This window comes from Choloepus didactylus, chromosome 14, assembly GCF_015220235.1.
Source record: "Choloepus didactylus isolate mChoDid1 chromosome 14, mChoDid1.pri, whole genome shotgun sequence".
Taxonomy (NCBI): Eukaryota; Metazoa; Chordata; class Mammalia; order Pilosa; family Megalonychidae; genus Choloepus; species Choloepus didactylus.
The window spans coordinates 93,229,489-93,245,996 of record NC_051320.1 but is presented as its reverse complement, the minus strand read 5'-3'; the positions used below and the strand labels follow the sequence as shown (position 1 = coordinate 93,245,996).

Genomic DNA, 16,508 nt, shown 5'->3' with positions numbered 1-16,508 from the left:
TGTTTTTCTTAGGTGTTCCATGGTCTCCCTCTCATGGTGACCTTCCTTTTCCTAAGTGTCTGGTCTGATCTCTGTGCGCCACCTGCCCATTCCTGCCTCTAGCACAGTGTGTTTTCCCTCCAGGCTTCAGTTTAAATGTTGTTCATAGCATCCACTACAGCCCTGACTCTACCACATGTCCTTATGTCTTTGTTTACTCTCTTAACATCAGGTTCTGAATTTTCACATCTGGTTATCCAAGGAACGATTCCGATAGGGCAGCTGGCTTCCCACTGGAAGGCAGTGTTGGTCATAGACAGCTTGTTACTCGAAAAGAGCACGGCTGCCTTGGGGCCATTCTGTGTCCACTAAGCAATGACTCATTGGCAGTGGCTAATGACAACCTCAACCACAGGAAGCCATCCACATGCACCCTCCCTGATGGAACAGTGTGTCAGGTTGTCAGGCCCAGATTTTGGGCCTGTGCTAATCCATCTGACTTGGTTTGGACCCATGATGTCTTCACTGTGACCAAGAAATAGGTCAGTTGAGAAGTCTTGGTCATGAGCCAGCTGTTAGTCAAATTGCTCAGGGTGACAGATGACTTAGCTAAGATCATAATGGCTTTTGAGGGATTGAACCAGGTTCTTCAGAGACTCCAGCCCAGTTCTTTAAAAAGTAATCTTTGTGTGATGGGGTCTCACTCATCTGTGATTTTAATCTTTGGAAATTGGAATGCAGTGTGGGGCCATTGCTTTCCTTGAGCTGGACAGACACCTGCTGTGGCTACAGGTACAGGGTAATACTGGAGTTCACGGGCTGCTCCTGATTCTTGTTTTGCAGAGAGCAGCAGCCCGCACTCAGCCTGCGTCCACGAGAACACCGTGCTCGGCCGGGTCTTTCAGATCTTATACAGGAACGAAGAGGTGCCCATCAACGACGCTGTGATCTTCCGAGCTCATTTGCTCTTAGATGGTGAAAGGGTAAGTCGTGAAGCAGCCTGCCAGCCACGTGTGGACGTTTCCTCCCAGGTGCCTTTTAGATCCATTCCCAGGTAAATGGTGAATGAATGAGGGAGAAGCTGCAGAATTTGCCCTGAAATCTGACAGATAGGGATCCATGATCTGAGAGCATTCATGCACTCATTTATTTGCTATTTGTGACTCATTCTTCCATTCATATGCCTGCTAATCCCAGGTGGTCTGAAGTACAGGCAGTCTTCGCTGGCTCTCACTGGCTCCCTTACTCACTCCTCACTAGCCCAGTTGCTCACCTCTTCAGGCACTCAGGGAGTCAGTTGGCAGGCGTTTATGGTGCTTCCATCTGATTTTTGCATGACTCTCTTTTGGGCCTGTGGACGGAGGGCAAAGCTGAAGATGGCAGTGGCATCCCTGTCTCAAGGGGTTGATAATGTGGTAGGAAAACAGATCTATAAATGGTACCCTGGTAGGTGGGACCCACTATACCAGCTGCAGGGACACGTGAGCAAAGGGGCTCCAAGGAGGAGGAAATGAACTCTGCGGGGAGGACAAAGCTGGTGCTCGTCTGCAGTTTCACAGAGGAGCTGGCTTTGAGACGCCCGTGCTGACAGTTCACAGAGAGGTATGAAGGGCATCGCGTGCTGGGGGAACCGTGCAAGTACAATCCCCACGGCCTCTGGGAGCCTGTTCCATCTGCTGGAAAATTGATTGAAAATTCCCTATTCCTCAGATTCACACATATGAAACGGACATCGCAAGCCTTCTAAACCATTGCTCCCACTTCCCCAGTCTAGCCTCGAATGTCCAGTGCCACTTTCAAGCCAAGCATTTGCCTGGCTCTGTCTAGAATACCTTTAACAAAATAGAAGTATGTTCCTATTTTAGTCAAGTCTAGTTAGAAGCAAGCCCCACTTGCATTCTCCTTGTGGTCTGTGTGATGACTCCTCCTGGGCACCTAAGGCCATCCTCCTCTCTTACCTCGTGTCTTTTCATTCACATTTTTATGTCTATGTAGTGACTGAGCTTCTCTGTGGGGCTAGAAGTGAAAAGCAGTCACTTGCTCATTCATACATTCATTCACTCATTCATTCATTAATCTAACCATCCGTCAAAAAACTTACTGTGTACCCAGTAAGCACCTATGATGTGTAGAGATAAAATAATATGTGGACAAGAAAATAACCCTAATGTCTTGGGGTTTATATTTTAATGAGATCAACACATAGCAATGGAATAAACAAATTCTGTCTTATACCACTGAGTCTGCCCACTGCTACATGCTCAGCTCATTAGCGTGTGAGATATTCCCAGGAGGGAGGTAACAGAAGGAGCTTGTACCCCTCTTGGAGGCCCTGTGAGGCTGCAGCTGGTACCCAAAGTGGAAGAGACCTCATCGCAGACACACCCCAGGACGTGCTGCCATCTCAGAGAAGGAGGTGATCAGGACCCAGCACCTGCATGGGGAACAAAACTTCAGCAGGGCCTGAGAACCTGCCCTGGAGGACAGGTGGCAGTGAGGGCAGCCTCTCGAGCAGAGGCCCACGCGCTGTGGAGGAGCCAGGTGTGCCAGGGCTGAGGGAGATGGCACAGGGAGGAGGAAAGCCCAGGCATGGGATGAGGAACCCCTTCTGCCCAAACAAACCTGCGTGCCCAGTGTGTGCTGCCTGCACAGTCCTCAGCCCTCACTCGTGCTCCATGCCCGGCCCACTGCTGCCTTCCGTAAACCTCACGTCACCTTCCCAACTCACTGGAGCCTTCAGTTGACTTGATCACCATCCTCCTTATGCCATCACAGTGACTGCCAGTGCTTTACCTGCGACTGAAATTAAAAAGATGGAAACAAACCCCCAGGAGCCGTGCTGGCTATCATCTGACTGCCCCTCCACCTCCCCTCTCAACCTTTCCCCACCTACTTTGTAACCCAGGAAGCAGACTGCATGGACTACTCAATAGGTTCCTTACCTTTTGGTTTGTGATTAGTTTAGCGGGGTTTTTGGAGGGAGGGAAGAGAGGGGGCCATGGTATTTCCTCCCAGGCTCCTTCCATGCTGGCTCATACAGGGCTGGACATGTCCCGTGGCTGGCTTGTACCAGCTTTCAGGAGTAAACTGTACCCTTCTCTTTCTAACTCCACGTTCAGTGACTCCACATTAGTGGCTTGAAATCAACCGTGATAAAAATATTTACACTGCAGAAATTGGCAAATAGTACTTATTCCCAGGAGTTATTTCCCCCGGGAGAGCTGGTTGTTACACATGTACCAGCACCCCACTGGCTGTGTGCTTCTGCCAGAGGCCCCAGCTCTGGTAAGTGGACAGGCACCACGTCCTTTTCTCTCTGAGTCTGATCACTCCCTCTGCTTGACTCTTTAGGCCTAGGCGGGTAAGGGTGTTTGTGGCTACTAACCCCAGGATACTGACCCATGCCTTGTTTATCTCCCTACCTCCTTCCCACACCCTTGTAATTATCCTCTTTAATAAACTTTTATTGGATTCAGGCATGGGTGTTCCATCTGTTTCCTTCCTCGACCTGGTTGATAGACTTAGTTGAGGAAAATATACCCTGAGATTGCCTTGAATGTTAAGAGCTAGGCTGAGTGCTCAAGCTCAGCTTCCCCAAATTCTAATAAGGTAACAGCATCTTATTTCTAATAGGCCATTGTCCTTTGCCGTGTTGATTCTATAGTGCTTCCTGGGCAGGGTGTCTATGACTGGGGTCAGGGTTGGGTGTCGCTGGGGTATTTGGGCCATTATTCCACCTTAATACCATCAGAGTCTCACTTCTTCCCTAACAGGTAAGAGCTTCAATTTCAACCTTCCCCAACACCGAACATTAGCTGGTGCGAGGTTATAATAAGCCTCAGTTCTGACGTTGAACTTGGAGTCGGTTTGACAATCTATATTGTTTTCCTCTACATACCAAATTGTTTATCTCCATAAGCTAATAATTTGTTGTTATATTGGGGTGATCCATATGAAAACAATGTTACAGCTAGTAATTTTATCCATATCAGTGATAATTAAAGCTAATTGAATATGTCCATAAAAACTGTATTCTAGAAGGAATAAATCAGCACTTTTGCAATGAATATCTGTTTGCTATGACAATCACAACATAGCTGATAGCTCAGTGGCCAGAGTATGCGTTTGTGTGTGCACAGAGCCACCATTGTGTCCAATAAGCACTCTTGCAACTTGTACATCAAGCACAATGTTCTAGATGCTATGAGAAGTGTGGCCATAAAGAAGATTCCATCCATAGGGTGAGGTCACAGCTAAGAGCAAGCAATGGCCATGGACAAAACTAATCACATCTGGAAGCATAAGGCAGATTCTTTAATATAGATGCAAAAAATAAATGAGTGTGGAGGTGAGGTAAATATTTTATATGTAGATGCTCCATATAATTCCACAGAAGACTTGAGAAGGCTGACAAAATACATAGAATAGAATAGGGTGAAAAAAAATACTTGCGGAGTGAACTGGAGTGAAAGGAAAAAGCACAAACAAGAAAATAAAGTCTGGAGTATGTGTGTCATACTAAAATACACAAACAGTTCTGGGTATTTTCTCACACATTTAGCACTAAAGGTCTCAGCAGCCAAGACAGAGAAGAAGATATAATTATTAACAATAAGATGCCTACAGCCTTGAAGAAGAGGAGGAATAGATTCCATCACAGAAGTCTTTGTGGACAATGTTGCGTTTTTATAGGCTTAAAAGGGAGAAGCATTTCCCCAAGGCTTGATTCCTTAGAGCATTTGCGTCAACGTCCCTGGCAGTATTTGTTCAAAATGCAGACTCGTGTAGTGAGTTGGAAACAGCCAGAGTAACAGTAATTAACATGTTGGCGCATCTCCCATGTATACACGCTATATTACCCCCCTCGTTTGCATCTTCTTATCCAGTTCACACAGCAGCGATGCTCTGGACTAGGCGTAATTACGCTACTCCCACTTTATAGATGAAAAACAAGCTGAGAGAAGTTGACTGGCCCAGGGTCACACGGGTACTAAGTGCTCGAGCCAGGACGTTCGCCCCTGTTGCTTGGCTTCCAAAGCTGCCTTCTTAATTTAGGAATGGAGGAGCAAATACGAGGGTCACCATTATGGATAAGAGCATGGAAACTAATTAGAGAGAGACTGTGCAACCTAGAGTACAGATTAGCCCTTGGGAAAAGGCCAAGCGCATGGAGCCTGTAACAGTTTCCTTATTTGTAAATGAGGAGGAATATTTCCTTCCTCTTAGTTTTATGCACATTGAATAAGGTAATATATGCTCAGTGGTAGCTCAATGCTTGCCATGGGATACTTCTTCTGTAAACTTTAGTTACCATTATTTTCTCCACTATTATACAAACCTGCTTCCTAGGGAGATCTTGTCTTTTATCTTTAACCAAGATGAAACAAAAGGGAAATGTGTGTGTGTGTGTGTGTGTGTGTGTGTGTGTGTGTGTGTGTGTCTGTGTCTGTGTGTCTGTGTGTCTGTGTTTGCAGGAAGGAATGATAGCCAGCCCCAGTGGTGAAATGAGTGGCTAGAGAAGGCAGTGTTTCATTCTGGGGCATCTTGGGAGTAAAGTTTTATTGAGACATCCTTGGGATCTTAGCCAAGCTCATTCTAACTTCTGATGTGAAGGTCAATTATTTCTCTCCTAGTTCCAAAGGAACTGCAGCAAGTTTAACACTGGAACTTAGAGTGGGTTTTTATGAACCAGGCAAATGGCTGCTCAGAAGCTGGTTTTGAGAGCTCCTTTTGCCAGACTCACGTACAAGGAACCGGTGGCAAGAGGCTGTATTGCTTGTGTTGCGTGTACTAGGAAAGGTTCATGATTATGCCGAAGTTAGAAGAAGTTATTTATGAAACTTGGATGCCACAAAATGTTCATGTTTAAATGCTTTTTTTAAAAAAAAAAAAACAAATTTTAAACCCTGGGGGCCTAAAGATGAATTCAATCCATATGTCTCTGTCTGAATTATGGCTAACCAGAAACATGCTTCCAAAGACGCCTTTGGAGAAGAGATTTATGTCTCTGAAGAACCAGGACATTCTTGCAAAAGAAAGAAAGAAAGAAAGAAAAAAAAAAACCAAGTTGGAATTGGGGAGGGAGCTTTATTTCTTCCTCAAAGATATATTGACACTTTCTATATGACAGGGACTGGGGATCCAAATCTCTCCCTTAATGATATGGCAATTTCTGCAGACACCTGGCAAGAAAATAGCTAGGGAGTTGTCTCCACGGCCCAGACAGCTATTGTCAGTGAACAAGGTTATGGAGAACATATGCCTGATCCAAATGGAGTTTCCAAATGCCAGCCCCATGCTGTCAGAGCCAGGGATTTTTTTTTTTTTTTTCCAGAGGGAGCTAGAAACCTAAAATAGTAATGTGAAATTGCCCAATTTTTAAGTGTTTGCAACTTGTTAAAAATAATTACAGACAGTGGACCAAACGAATCCTGTCTACCAATGATATTTGGCCCACGGACTTCCAAGTCATAAATGCGAAATAAAAAAGCAGAATAGGAAACATGAAATGGTGAGATAGAAAAGAGGCAGTGCATCGTGGATTACAGAGGAGAAGGGCTCCATCCAGCCTGGGAAAGCTGAGGAAGCAAAGTCCTTCCACCAGGCTGCAGTACTTAGGCTGGGCCACCCAGCTGAGTAGGGGTGAGATGAGATTCGGTATTTAACAAGCATCTACCCCCGAGGAAAAGAGAAGATGGCATCTGGGGGGTGGTGGTGTTTAATATGGGAAAAGGACTAGGGTCTACCAGGGGCCACCAACTTTGAGGAGTATGTGAGAAGCTGGCACATAAAACATGAAGAAGATGCCTGGTGTTAATTAAATAACAAGTTTTTTTGTTGTTGTCTTTTAGCTAAGAATGAAAGCAGCCAAGGATAGGGCATGAGATCCTAATGCCTTAAATTGTGAAGGGTTAAATGGAATGGATCTCAAGATACGAGTGAAAGTTCTGCATATCTAATGAAGCTAAGCCACCTTGGGAAGTCAATGAAATTTCGTGAGCATCAGCTTCCTCTCCTGTACACATGGATGACAGGATCTGCTGTGTGAGGCTGCCTGAGAACTAGAGATGACATTGCCACTAATGTCCCATCGTTCTAACCCAGTGAGGTCGCTGTGCCACCCTTCCCAAGCAGCTCCTACAGAGCACTTGAGCTCTGCCAAATCTGTTTGGCAAATGAGGCTCCCAGAAGTCCCTCAGTAAAGAAACTTGGTTTAACTTTTTTTGCAAGTTGGCTTCTCCCAAACTTGAATACATAAATCTCTTCCTTCTGTTTTCCATGTAGTAGCCATAGATACGATGTTCAACCGGAATTCCATGGAACATGCATGGAAATTCAGCTTTAAGTATAAATGGTTTATTAACTTTGTGATGAGATTCTTGATCTATACTCTGGGCAGTAGAACAGTTAAACTTTTCATTTGGACAGGATTTGGCTTCTGAAATCCCTTGGACTTTGTTTCTCTTGTAGGTGGAGGACGCACTAAGTGAAGTAGATTTTCAGCTCAAGGTGGACCTGCACTTTACAGACAGCGAACAACAGTGAGTGTGGCTGAACTCCTTGGATTATGGTATCATGGTGTCATGCTTCACCCCTTCCCCAACCCAGAGACATCCTCAGGCCCCAGAAATCCTATTCCTCTGACAAGCTGCAGTGCCTCTCCATGGTCACGGCTTACCCGGGAGTGTGGGGTCTTTCCAAAAGGCGTGTGTGTTTTATGCAGGCGGCTCAGATGCTGCAAACACAGAAAACTCCAGAGTCCCTGTTTCGTATTAACTGGCACATTCTCGTATCTGACACCTCCACATATTTTCCATGCAGTATTAATTGGGGTTTTAGATTAATGACTGTCTGAGGCTGCAAACCTCAAGTCCTCTCGGAATCCAAGGAGATTGAGCCAGGATACTGCGTCTTTTATGGTACGTCTGCCATTGTGTTCCCACGCTCTGAAAATTGAAAATCTGGTTATATGTAACCTGCTGATTTAATAAGCAGGAGGCAACTCTCTTCTTTCTCACAACTATGCTGGGGGCTCCTTCCTCCTTCCTTCCTCTCCTGGGGTGAATTGTCATGACACACAGCCTCTCCGGGCTCTTCCAGGTAATAAATAAATAGTCCTTTTCTCGGCTGTTAAAAATCCCAGTCAAGTGTAATATCAAACTCTAAACTTTAACCCAATTTAAAATCTCTCTGTTTTCCCTTTCCTCTGCCCTGTCCCAGCCCAGCTTCCTCAGGGAAGGAGACTGCCAGTGCAGCACAGGGAGTGATGGCTGCCTGCTGACTGCTTTCCCTGCCTCCTCCTTCACTGCAGTTTGGTCCTTTCAGGGTCAGGCCCACTGAGGAGGGAGGAGAGGGAAGGAATGACAGGAATCCTATTTGCCTGGTTAGTTGCAAGCAGGGCAGTTGATTGGCAGGTGCTGAATCACTGCCTCCTCCTCTTGTGGGGTGGTGTTGTGTACTGCTTGGCGATATTCCCATTTGGCAGCACCCTCTGCCCCTGCGGTTCTCTGGTTTAGTGATGCCTTCCATGGCTGGGCCCCTCATTCCTCACGGGGAGCTTTCTTGGGCATATTCTTTTCCAAAGGGCCCACGTGTGGCCCATGGGGAATGGACACATGCACTTTGACCTCCACCCCGTGTTGGTGAGGCCCCCCTCCCTCACTGCTTCCATACTTCTCATATTCTCCCTTACCCCTCTTGGATTTCTATCATTCACACCCCTGGCAACCCACCCCCTGCCCCATCTCCCTGTGACCACTTCCTTCCAAGACATTCATCCGTAGTGTCTTGGCAGACATTTCCAATTGATCACAGAACACTGCCACTGATTCCATACACAGCCTAGAAATCATTCTCCACCCAGTGCTCCAAGCAGCCCTTACTTTAAGAGGAGCCATGGCGGGCACAGGCCACGAGACATTCCTGCCATCGAAGCAGAAGTTAATGCAGGGCCTGTATGTAGTGGGTTGGCCCAGTCAAAGTGCAGAGAATTCAGCCATCCAAGCCCTGCACTCACCAACTGTGGGACTTCAAGCGAGTCCCTGCACTTTTTTAAGTCTCAGTGACTCATTTATAAAATGTGTGTCATTATGAAATATGTTGATGAAGATTAAGAGAGGCAATATATCAAATGAGCCAAGAGCTCACTACTTCCTGAGTAATGTCTTCTTCTCACGTCCAGCTTCCTGGGTGCCCAAGGGGCCTTTTATGTGTGGCTTCTTCTCCATAATACAGAGCACTTAGGAGCCACTGGAGCAAGAGATTCCACGGAGTATAAGATTAGCAAGGAGGAAGAGGGAGTCAGAGCCTGGGGAAGAATTGAAAAGGCCATAATTTTTCATTTTCATAAATGGGGTTCAAGGATGGTGAGGAGCCTGTAACACATACTGGGGATGGTATTAGTCTTTGAAACACAACCCAGGCCATCGGCTTCTGGAGCTACATGTAGTCTTGGGTAGGAAAAATATAAACTAGAGAAGCATGGCCTCTAATTTCAGGGACAGAGGGGCCTTGAAGTCCATCTAGTACAGTGGAAGTGGGACAGTTTTGCCCCCTGGGGACATGGCTGGTGGACATTTTTGGTTGTCACAACAGGGGGTGGAGATGCTACCGACATCTCAGGACTATAACCCAGGGATGCTACTAAACACCCTACAATGTTCAGGAGAACCCCCCCACAACACAGAATTATCTAGTCCAGAAAGTCAGTATTGCTGAGGTTGAGAAGTCCTGGTCTAGTTTAACCTCATGCTTAACACTCACTGCTGCGCGGAGGTCCATCCACCAACTGCTTGCAGTGATGGGGAGCTCACTACCTCCACTCATAGCCTCTTCTCTCCTTGGACCGCTCTGAATGATAGGAAATTCTTTACCATCAGAGGCAGCTCAATTTTGTGCACCCTCCCTCTGTTGATTTCAGTTTTATTCCCTGGAACCACCCAGAAGCATATCTTCTGGAGGGCAGTTCAGATAAACAAGTCTCCTTAAGTCATCTCTTCCTCCCCAGGCTAAATACCAGGGATATTTTGGTTTGTTGCTTGGTTGATTCCTTTTAGTTTCTTTATAAGAACCCAGACATTCTCCTCTCAATGTTATCCAGCTTCTATCTTTGTTAAATTGTGATACCTAGGATCTGAGTTTTATCTCCATTAATTGGCTCTATCCATTTCAGAACACAGACGAATTATTGCCTTCCTCTTTCTTAATTCTTCACTCCATTAATGCAGCCTAAATTCTTGTTAACTTCATTGACCTCTTGAAACCCTGGCCTGTGTTATACCTCCTGTAGGTCAGGCTCTAAGGATATTTCCAGAATTCACACCAGCGTGTGTCTGAATGGATATGAGGCAGCATTATGCGGTAACTTAGAGCAAACTGTAGACTCAGATGGACCTAGGTTTAGAACTTCTATGTCACCTTGTGATTTTGCACCAGTTAATTAAATCACCTTGGTTCTACTTCCACCTCCATAAATGAATTGTTATATGGATGGAGGAAAAATGCACCAAGTACAGTTCATTGTAAGGCCTCAGTAAATTGTTAGAAATAAAGTGAATATAAATGTTATCAACTGTCTGAGTCTCATGGGGTATCCCCCCTTGCTGTTTCTTCCTGGTAAGAGAGGAGGCCATTATCTGTGGTCTCTACTCGGATCACATGGTTCCAATGGGCTCTTTTACTTGGCTTCATTTACACACAAGCTATAAGCAATGGGGATTTCATGGAAGGAATCCCATTGGGCTGGGTCTTCTAAGGCCATGTCTTCATCTTCCTCTCTCTTTGTCTTGATTTCCTCATTGATGGAAGAAGGAGATGCGTCTCCTCTGAAAGTTCACCGGACCCTCGAGGAAGATGCTACATCAGGTTTCCTGCACCCTCCGCTTCAGAGAGCCTTGCAGAGCCTGAGTGATGGTTCCAGAGCTTGAGATCAGTTGCCAGGTCCTCCTGAGGGCTAGTGTGGTTAGCTTTTAGTTAGTGAAAAATCAATTTCCTTTTTTTTTAACTGGAGACTCTGTTGGGCCTTACTTGCCAGTTAGTTTTTCTCTTAGAAATGAGACAGGCATTGAGAATAGAAAACTGGAGCAGAGTTGGAGGTAGAGGCTTCCTTGATGAAACTGGCCACACTAGTTAACCAGTAGGCTTTGGGAATCTGTCCTTCCTTCCTGCCTGCCTGCCTTCCTGCAGCCAGTTGTTCATTTTAATAAGCAAACACTGGAGCAACTTGGACAGTATGTGAGATACTCTGCAGGGTTTGGGGGCTGTAAAGATGGATGAGTCACAGCCCCTGCCCTTGCGAGGTGGGACCCTAATGGGAAATAGACTTACAAAGGCAATGCCGAGTTAGAAGTGCAGTGCTGGACGGCTACGGGGGAAATGAGAGAGCAAGTGGGGAAAGCGGGCCGGGAGGGCATCTCGTTGAGATGTGTTGTCACAGCCGTCTCCGTCCCAGATGTGTCTCCTAGCCGCTGAGCCATGTCTAGAGAGTTCTTGTCCCTCTCCAAGCCTCAGTTTCTTCATTGGCCAAACACGGGAACAACGATTTCTAGCAGGCAGAGTACTTGAAGGGGTTACTTAGACGATGCCTGGTCAGCGCTTGTCCTGTAGCCGGGCTGTGACATAGATGTGCCTGGGTGACTGCAGGGACAGCCCGCCGTCGCTCACCTGCGCTCGCACTTCCCTTGCAGGCTGAGGGACGTGGCCGGGGCACCCATGATCAGCAGCCGCACGCTGGGGCTGCACTTCCACCCGTGGAGAGGTCTGCACCACCAGGTGCCCGTCATGTTCGACTACTTCCACCTGTCGGTGATCTCCGTGACCGTCCACGCCGCCCTCGTGGCTCTGCAGCAGCCGCTGACCAGGTAGGAGGTGCCAGGGGTGCTTCACTTGCCGCGCCACATGTCCGTCACCGGCCTGGCTGAGAGCGATGGTGTTTGTCAGTAGAGATCGGAACAGACTGGAAGAGCTCCCCGAGGCTGAAGATTCCCGCTGCGGGGCTCACTGTGGGGAAGGGTGGGGAGTGGGGAGGATGGCAGGGCTCACATGGGGCCAAAAACCTGCAAACCGCAGATTAGACCGTGAAGACTTGGGTGCACTGCCTGGCTTCACTCTCCTCTAACTGTGCATTCTTTGAGGAATCACCTAACGTCTCTGAGCCGCACAGTCATCATCTTTAAAACAGGAGCACTACTGTTCCTGGTCATATAATGCGTTAGTGACTGTCAGATGACGACAGTGCTTGGCTGATGGTGGGGACCCTGCCCCCCACCCCCACCCCAAAATTGCCCGGCCCTGTGCCTCTCCCCCTTCTGTGAATCATCCCACAGCATCTCCGAGGCTCTACAAATTCCATAAATGGAAAGACAGAGCCGACGATGAGAGCTGGGATGTCGTACTGGGCTCAGCAGGCCCCCAGCATGCATCTGACGTGGTGGAATGTGGACATCAAGTTGTTTCAAAACATCACACAAGCGTGTGAGCAAAGATACACGTGTGAGTGATGGAATATTTGGGGATAGGGTCTTGCACGGCGGAGTTTCTGGAGAGGACCTTCCCTGATGGCTGCGGTGGGCTCCGCAGCGCTAGGGGTTGACAAGCTGGGGCCAGGCTCTGGTCCTCCCTGACTCTGCAGTGCGGCCTTCGCTGGCTCTGGCTGAGCTCTGTTCTCTGCTGGGGTTGGAGTGTGAGGAGTGAGACTCCCACTCTGGGCCCCACGATGTGATGAGGAGGTGCTCCCTGGCCTGCGAGGTGGATGCCTGAACCCAGGCCCCGGACCCTTCGGCTGAGGTCTGTTCCGGGTTCTCCTTGCTAACGGGGCTCTCGCAGAGACTGGCCAGGATTGATAGGGGTGACATGTGTGTATCAAATGAACTGTAATCCAAGAACAGAAGGTGGAGTCATGGGCTTCCGAGAGAGGAAAGGGGACATGGCAAAAGGGTAGGTCTCCAACGGTGCCGAGTTTGGCCAAGGGAAATCCCGCAGGGTCATTGAGGTGGGAGCCCGTGGGAAGAAGGACAGTGCTGGGGTCTCCAGGGGTAGATGGGGCTGATGAGGGGAGGCCCGGCCACGAGGTCTGGGCTGTGAGCAGATAGCACATGGCCTCATGCTCTGCTAACGTGGGATGTGATCCGGCCGCAACCTTGCTGGGAGCCGGGCACCGAAGATACAGGAGACGCTGGTACTGGGGAGACCCTGGGACTGTTCACAATTCTTCTTTCCATGGCTGTTCCTTGAGGGCCTGCCATGCCCTGGGAACGGTGAGGGTACGCCCAGCCCAGCCCACGGCGGGTAGGAAGAGACTTTGGCGTAGACCTGCCCCCAAGGAGTTCACCTTGGAGGGGGACACCCCAGTTGGTGTATATGGAACAATAATATGAGAAGAGCTGAGGTGGAGTTTGTTGGGCAGTGCTGCAAGAGTCACAGATCAAGGGAAAAGGAAAGCAGACCCAAGCTGGGGAATTACAGGGGAAGTAGAATCTAGAAATGGTAGAGAGCATTACCATCCCGAAAAGAGTATTCCCTGACAGTTAGCTTCCTCTGAGAAGTGTGCTCAGTGCAGAGTCGGTCTGACCATGGGAGAGGCTGGAGGTCTGGAAGAAGAGGGGAGGCCTAGCTCCCGGGGGGCTATTCTAGGCCCTGGAGTCTGATTGTTCAGGATCAGTTGGAGCACTATCTCGTCGTCTGTCCTGCCACTTGTTTTCTGTGGATGCTTGGATAAATCACCTGATTTCTAGGGAACTGTTTCATCATTAAAAAGAAAATGAAGGAGTAACAAAAAAGAGTGGGGTGACCCAGGTACAGGGCCCATCTACCCCAACAAGCACGGTGAGGGATGAAATGAGATACAGAACATAGTCGTGTAAGGTGAACCTGGTGCTGGATTCACAGGGGGTGTCATCGAGCCCTAGACACTTCTAGAAGGGCCGCGTCTGGCAACTCCGAGAATAATACATCGAGTCTGGGACTGCAAAAGGATCACAGCCTGGCAGAGCAGAAATGCAAGTCAGCTGCCAACTCTGACTCCACGGGATGCTTGTTAAGTCAAGGGATGTGCAGAGTGTCGCAGGAGCATGGGGTAGGGTATGAGGTATGAGCCTAGGCTTTAGGTGAGATGGCGAGTTCCAATTCTGAGCCTCCTGCTTATGAAATGTGAGCTTGAACATGTGGCTTTAGTTTCCTGAGCTTCAGTTTCAATATATACCAGAAGATTGTTAGAAAGACGAAATGAGATAGGCTATGTAAAATCCTGGGCACATTCACTCAGTAAACGCATGTTTATTTCACACCTACCGAACTCCAGGCCCCAAAGCAAGCCTCATGTCTAGCACACAGTAGGCATTTAAGGAGTGGTAGGTGACTTTTTGGCACAGGAGAAGCAGTGGTTCTACTTAAGGTAAGTCAAGGAAGGCTTCCCAGAAGAGACGGCTTTTGAGCTGGACCTTGAGGATAAGACATTGTGACAGTGGAAAATAACTCTGGGACTGTAAATTGGAGCCATATTTTAACAGCGTAATTAATGACACATTAGGGGATTGGAAATCTGTTTTTTGTGCAAGGGGGACACGTTGGAGGTCGTTGAGCAGAATAACCTGATAAGGCCCAGTTCTGTAAAGATTCCTCCAGTGGCTGTGAGAGGGCACTATTGGAAGTCACATCAGCAGGGAGGTAGGAAGACTAGTTAGGAGGAGATGAAAATTGACCATTACATAGGGTGAAATGGTGGTGAGAGGCGGGTTTCCCTCTTTTTGCTGTGAGCGTCCTGATAATATTCTAATGAGGATTTTGGGGTCTGGAAACTTCCCAGCAAGTTTAACCTTCTGACAGCAACAGTCTCCTTTCGCAAGTTTGCCTGCACAATCTTGCCAGAAGCGGAGCCCAGAAATTCACAGTACGAGCTTAGTCTTCTCCAGGAAAGGGAGTAAAAATAGAACTGTCTTCTGTTCTCTGGATTTCACAGGAAGAATTTCTCAGTTAGTTCTCAGTAGCTGGGAACAAAAGGAAATCCTTTAAGTATGTGGGAAATACCTGTCAAACAGGGCAAGCTCTAACTTTTCCAGAAAAGCAGTTTTTTGAAGCATCAGTTAAATCCAATCATTAAGCAGGTGTGAAATTACAATTTAGCCTCAAAAGACCCTGAAGCTTCACAAACTGAAGAAAAGAATGCAATTTTTATGCCTCAAGTGGGTACAGGTGGATTTTATTTGAGGAATCCACATTCATCAGAAAAGTTAATAAAGGGCCATACTTAAGTAAATAAGTTATTTAGGTTATTAATTTGTAGTCTGTGCCCTGAATGTACCATGATGCACATGTTTTATTTTCTTTCTGCAGTGTTCCTTTTGGCCATCTCCTAATGAAATCCTAAAATTGTTTCAAATCTTACATAAAAAAAAAATCCAGAATAATGATGATAAAGATGATATTTATGGTATTATCAACAATAGCTACTAGCATTTTTGAGTTTTCACTATTTGCCAGATGCTAGACTGAATCCTATTCTGGGTTCGTCTCACAGAATCCTCACAATAGCCGTGCTTGGCTCAAGTGCTGCATCAGCCCTCTGACACATGCAGAAGCAGAGGCACCTGCCTTTAAGAAGCTTGCCCCATGCTGCACAGCTGAGGCGCTGGGATCCGAACGGGGAAGTCTGGCTCCGTGGACTGCCTCTTAACCACGTGGTCACTCTTCCTGACCAGCAGCTAGACCTGTCCATCCTTTCCCACCCTTCTCAGCCAGTTTGGTTTATCGGCTGCTCCTCCATGCTCGCTGGCCTGAGTTCACCTCCACTGTATTAGTGCTATGGTCTGTTTGTCTGTCTCCCTCTCCAGACCCAAACAGCTTTAAAGTGGGGGCCATACCTCAGCCATCTAGTGTCCTGAACATGATACCTGGTGTCTTGCATTTGCTGTGGACCTAATGAATATCAAATAAATGAATTCAATGGAAATGTCACGATAACTTTATTTAAATCAACAATATTTTAAGAACTAGGTGGATTGCCTTGATTAACCTCCCCCACCCCACCCAACTCCCCCCCCCCCCCCCCACACACACATATTTCCTGAGCACCTACAAGGGACCTGATCCCATCTAAGGTCATAAACTTATCAAGACCCTCTTTACCATCAGGGGCTCTGACTCTCAAAGGCCAATAACACACCTATAAAATGCTCTTCATAATATGACAAGACAATTAACCATTAGGATATTTAATATAAAAGATCTGAAAGAAAGGGAAAATGAGTATAATTAGACTTCACCAATATATCAATTGATGAAAATCAAAGAGGCAAAGATGATCATAAACCAAGCAAGGTAAATTTGAATAGACCCCCCAGCCTTTCATGATCACTTTTGATCCTAAAATTGATAGCCACCATCATGCCATGTCAGTTGATCTTTACACTAGCTCTCAGAGCTAGGCAGGGTCTATAGATTTGTTTGTGGTACAGATAATAATACTCCTGGCTATCACTAGCATAGCAAGTGTTTTATGAATTGGGACACTCTTTGACGTCCAGTATCTTATTGGA

General features: G+C 47.2%; 1 protein-coding gene across 2 annotated transcripts in view; it reads left to right on the top strand.

Annotated features, from left to right (window-relative positions):
• Positions 1-16,508, top strand: part of FAM135B (family with sequence similarity 135 member B) — a 322,870-nt gene that overhangs the window by 197,843 nt on the left and 108,519 nt on the right. For both annotated transcript variants that reach the window (XR_005211678.1, XM_037803310.1), the window contains exons 4-6: positions 823-962; positions 7,450-7,520; positions 11,664-11,837. Coding sequence is in view for 1 of the 2 variants with exons in the window: in XM_037803310.1 (XP_037659238.1) it covers positions 823-962; positions 7,450-7,520; positions 11,664-11,837 (385 nt within the window). In the remaining variant the exon portion in view is untranslated. The remainder of the gene's footprint in view (positions 1-822; positions 963-7,449; positions 7,521-11,663; positions 11,838-16,508) is intronic.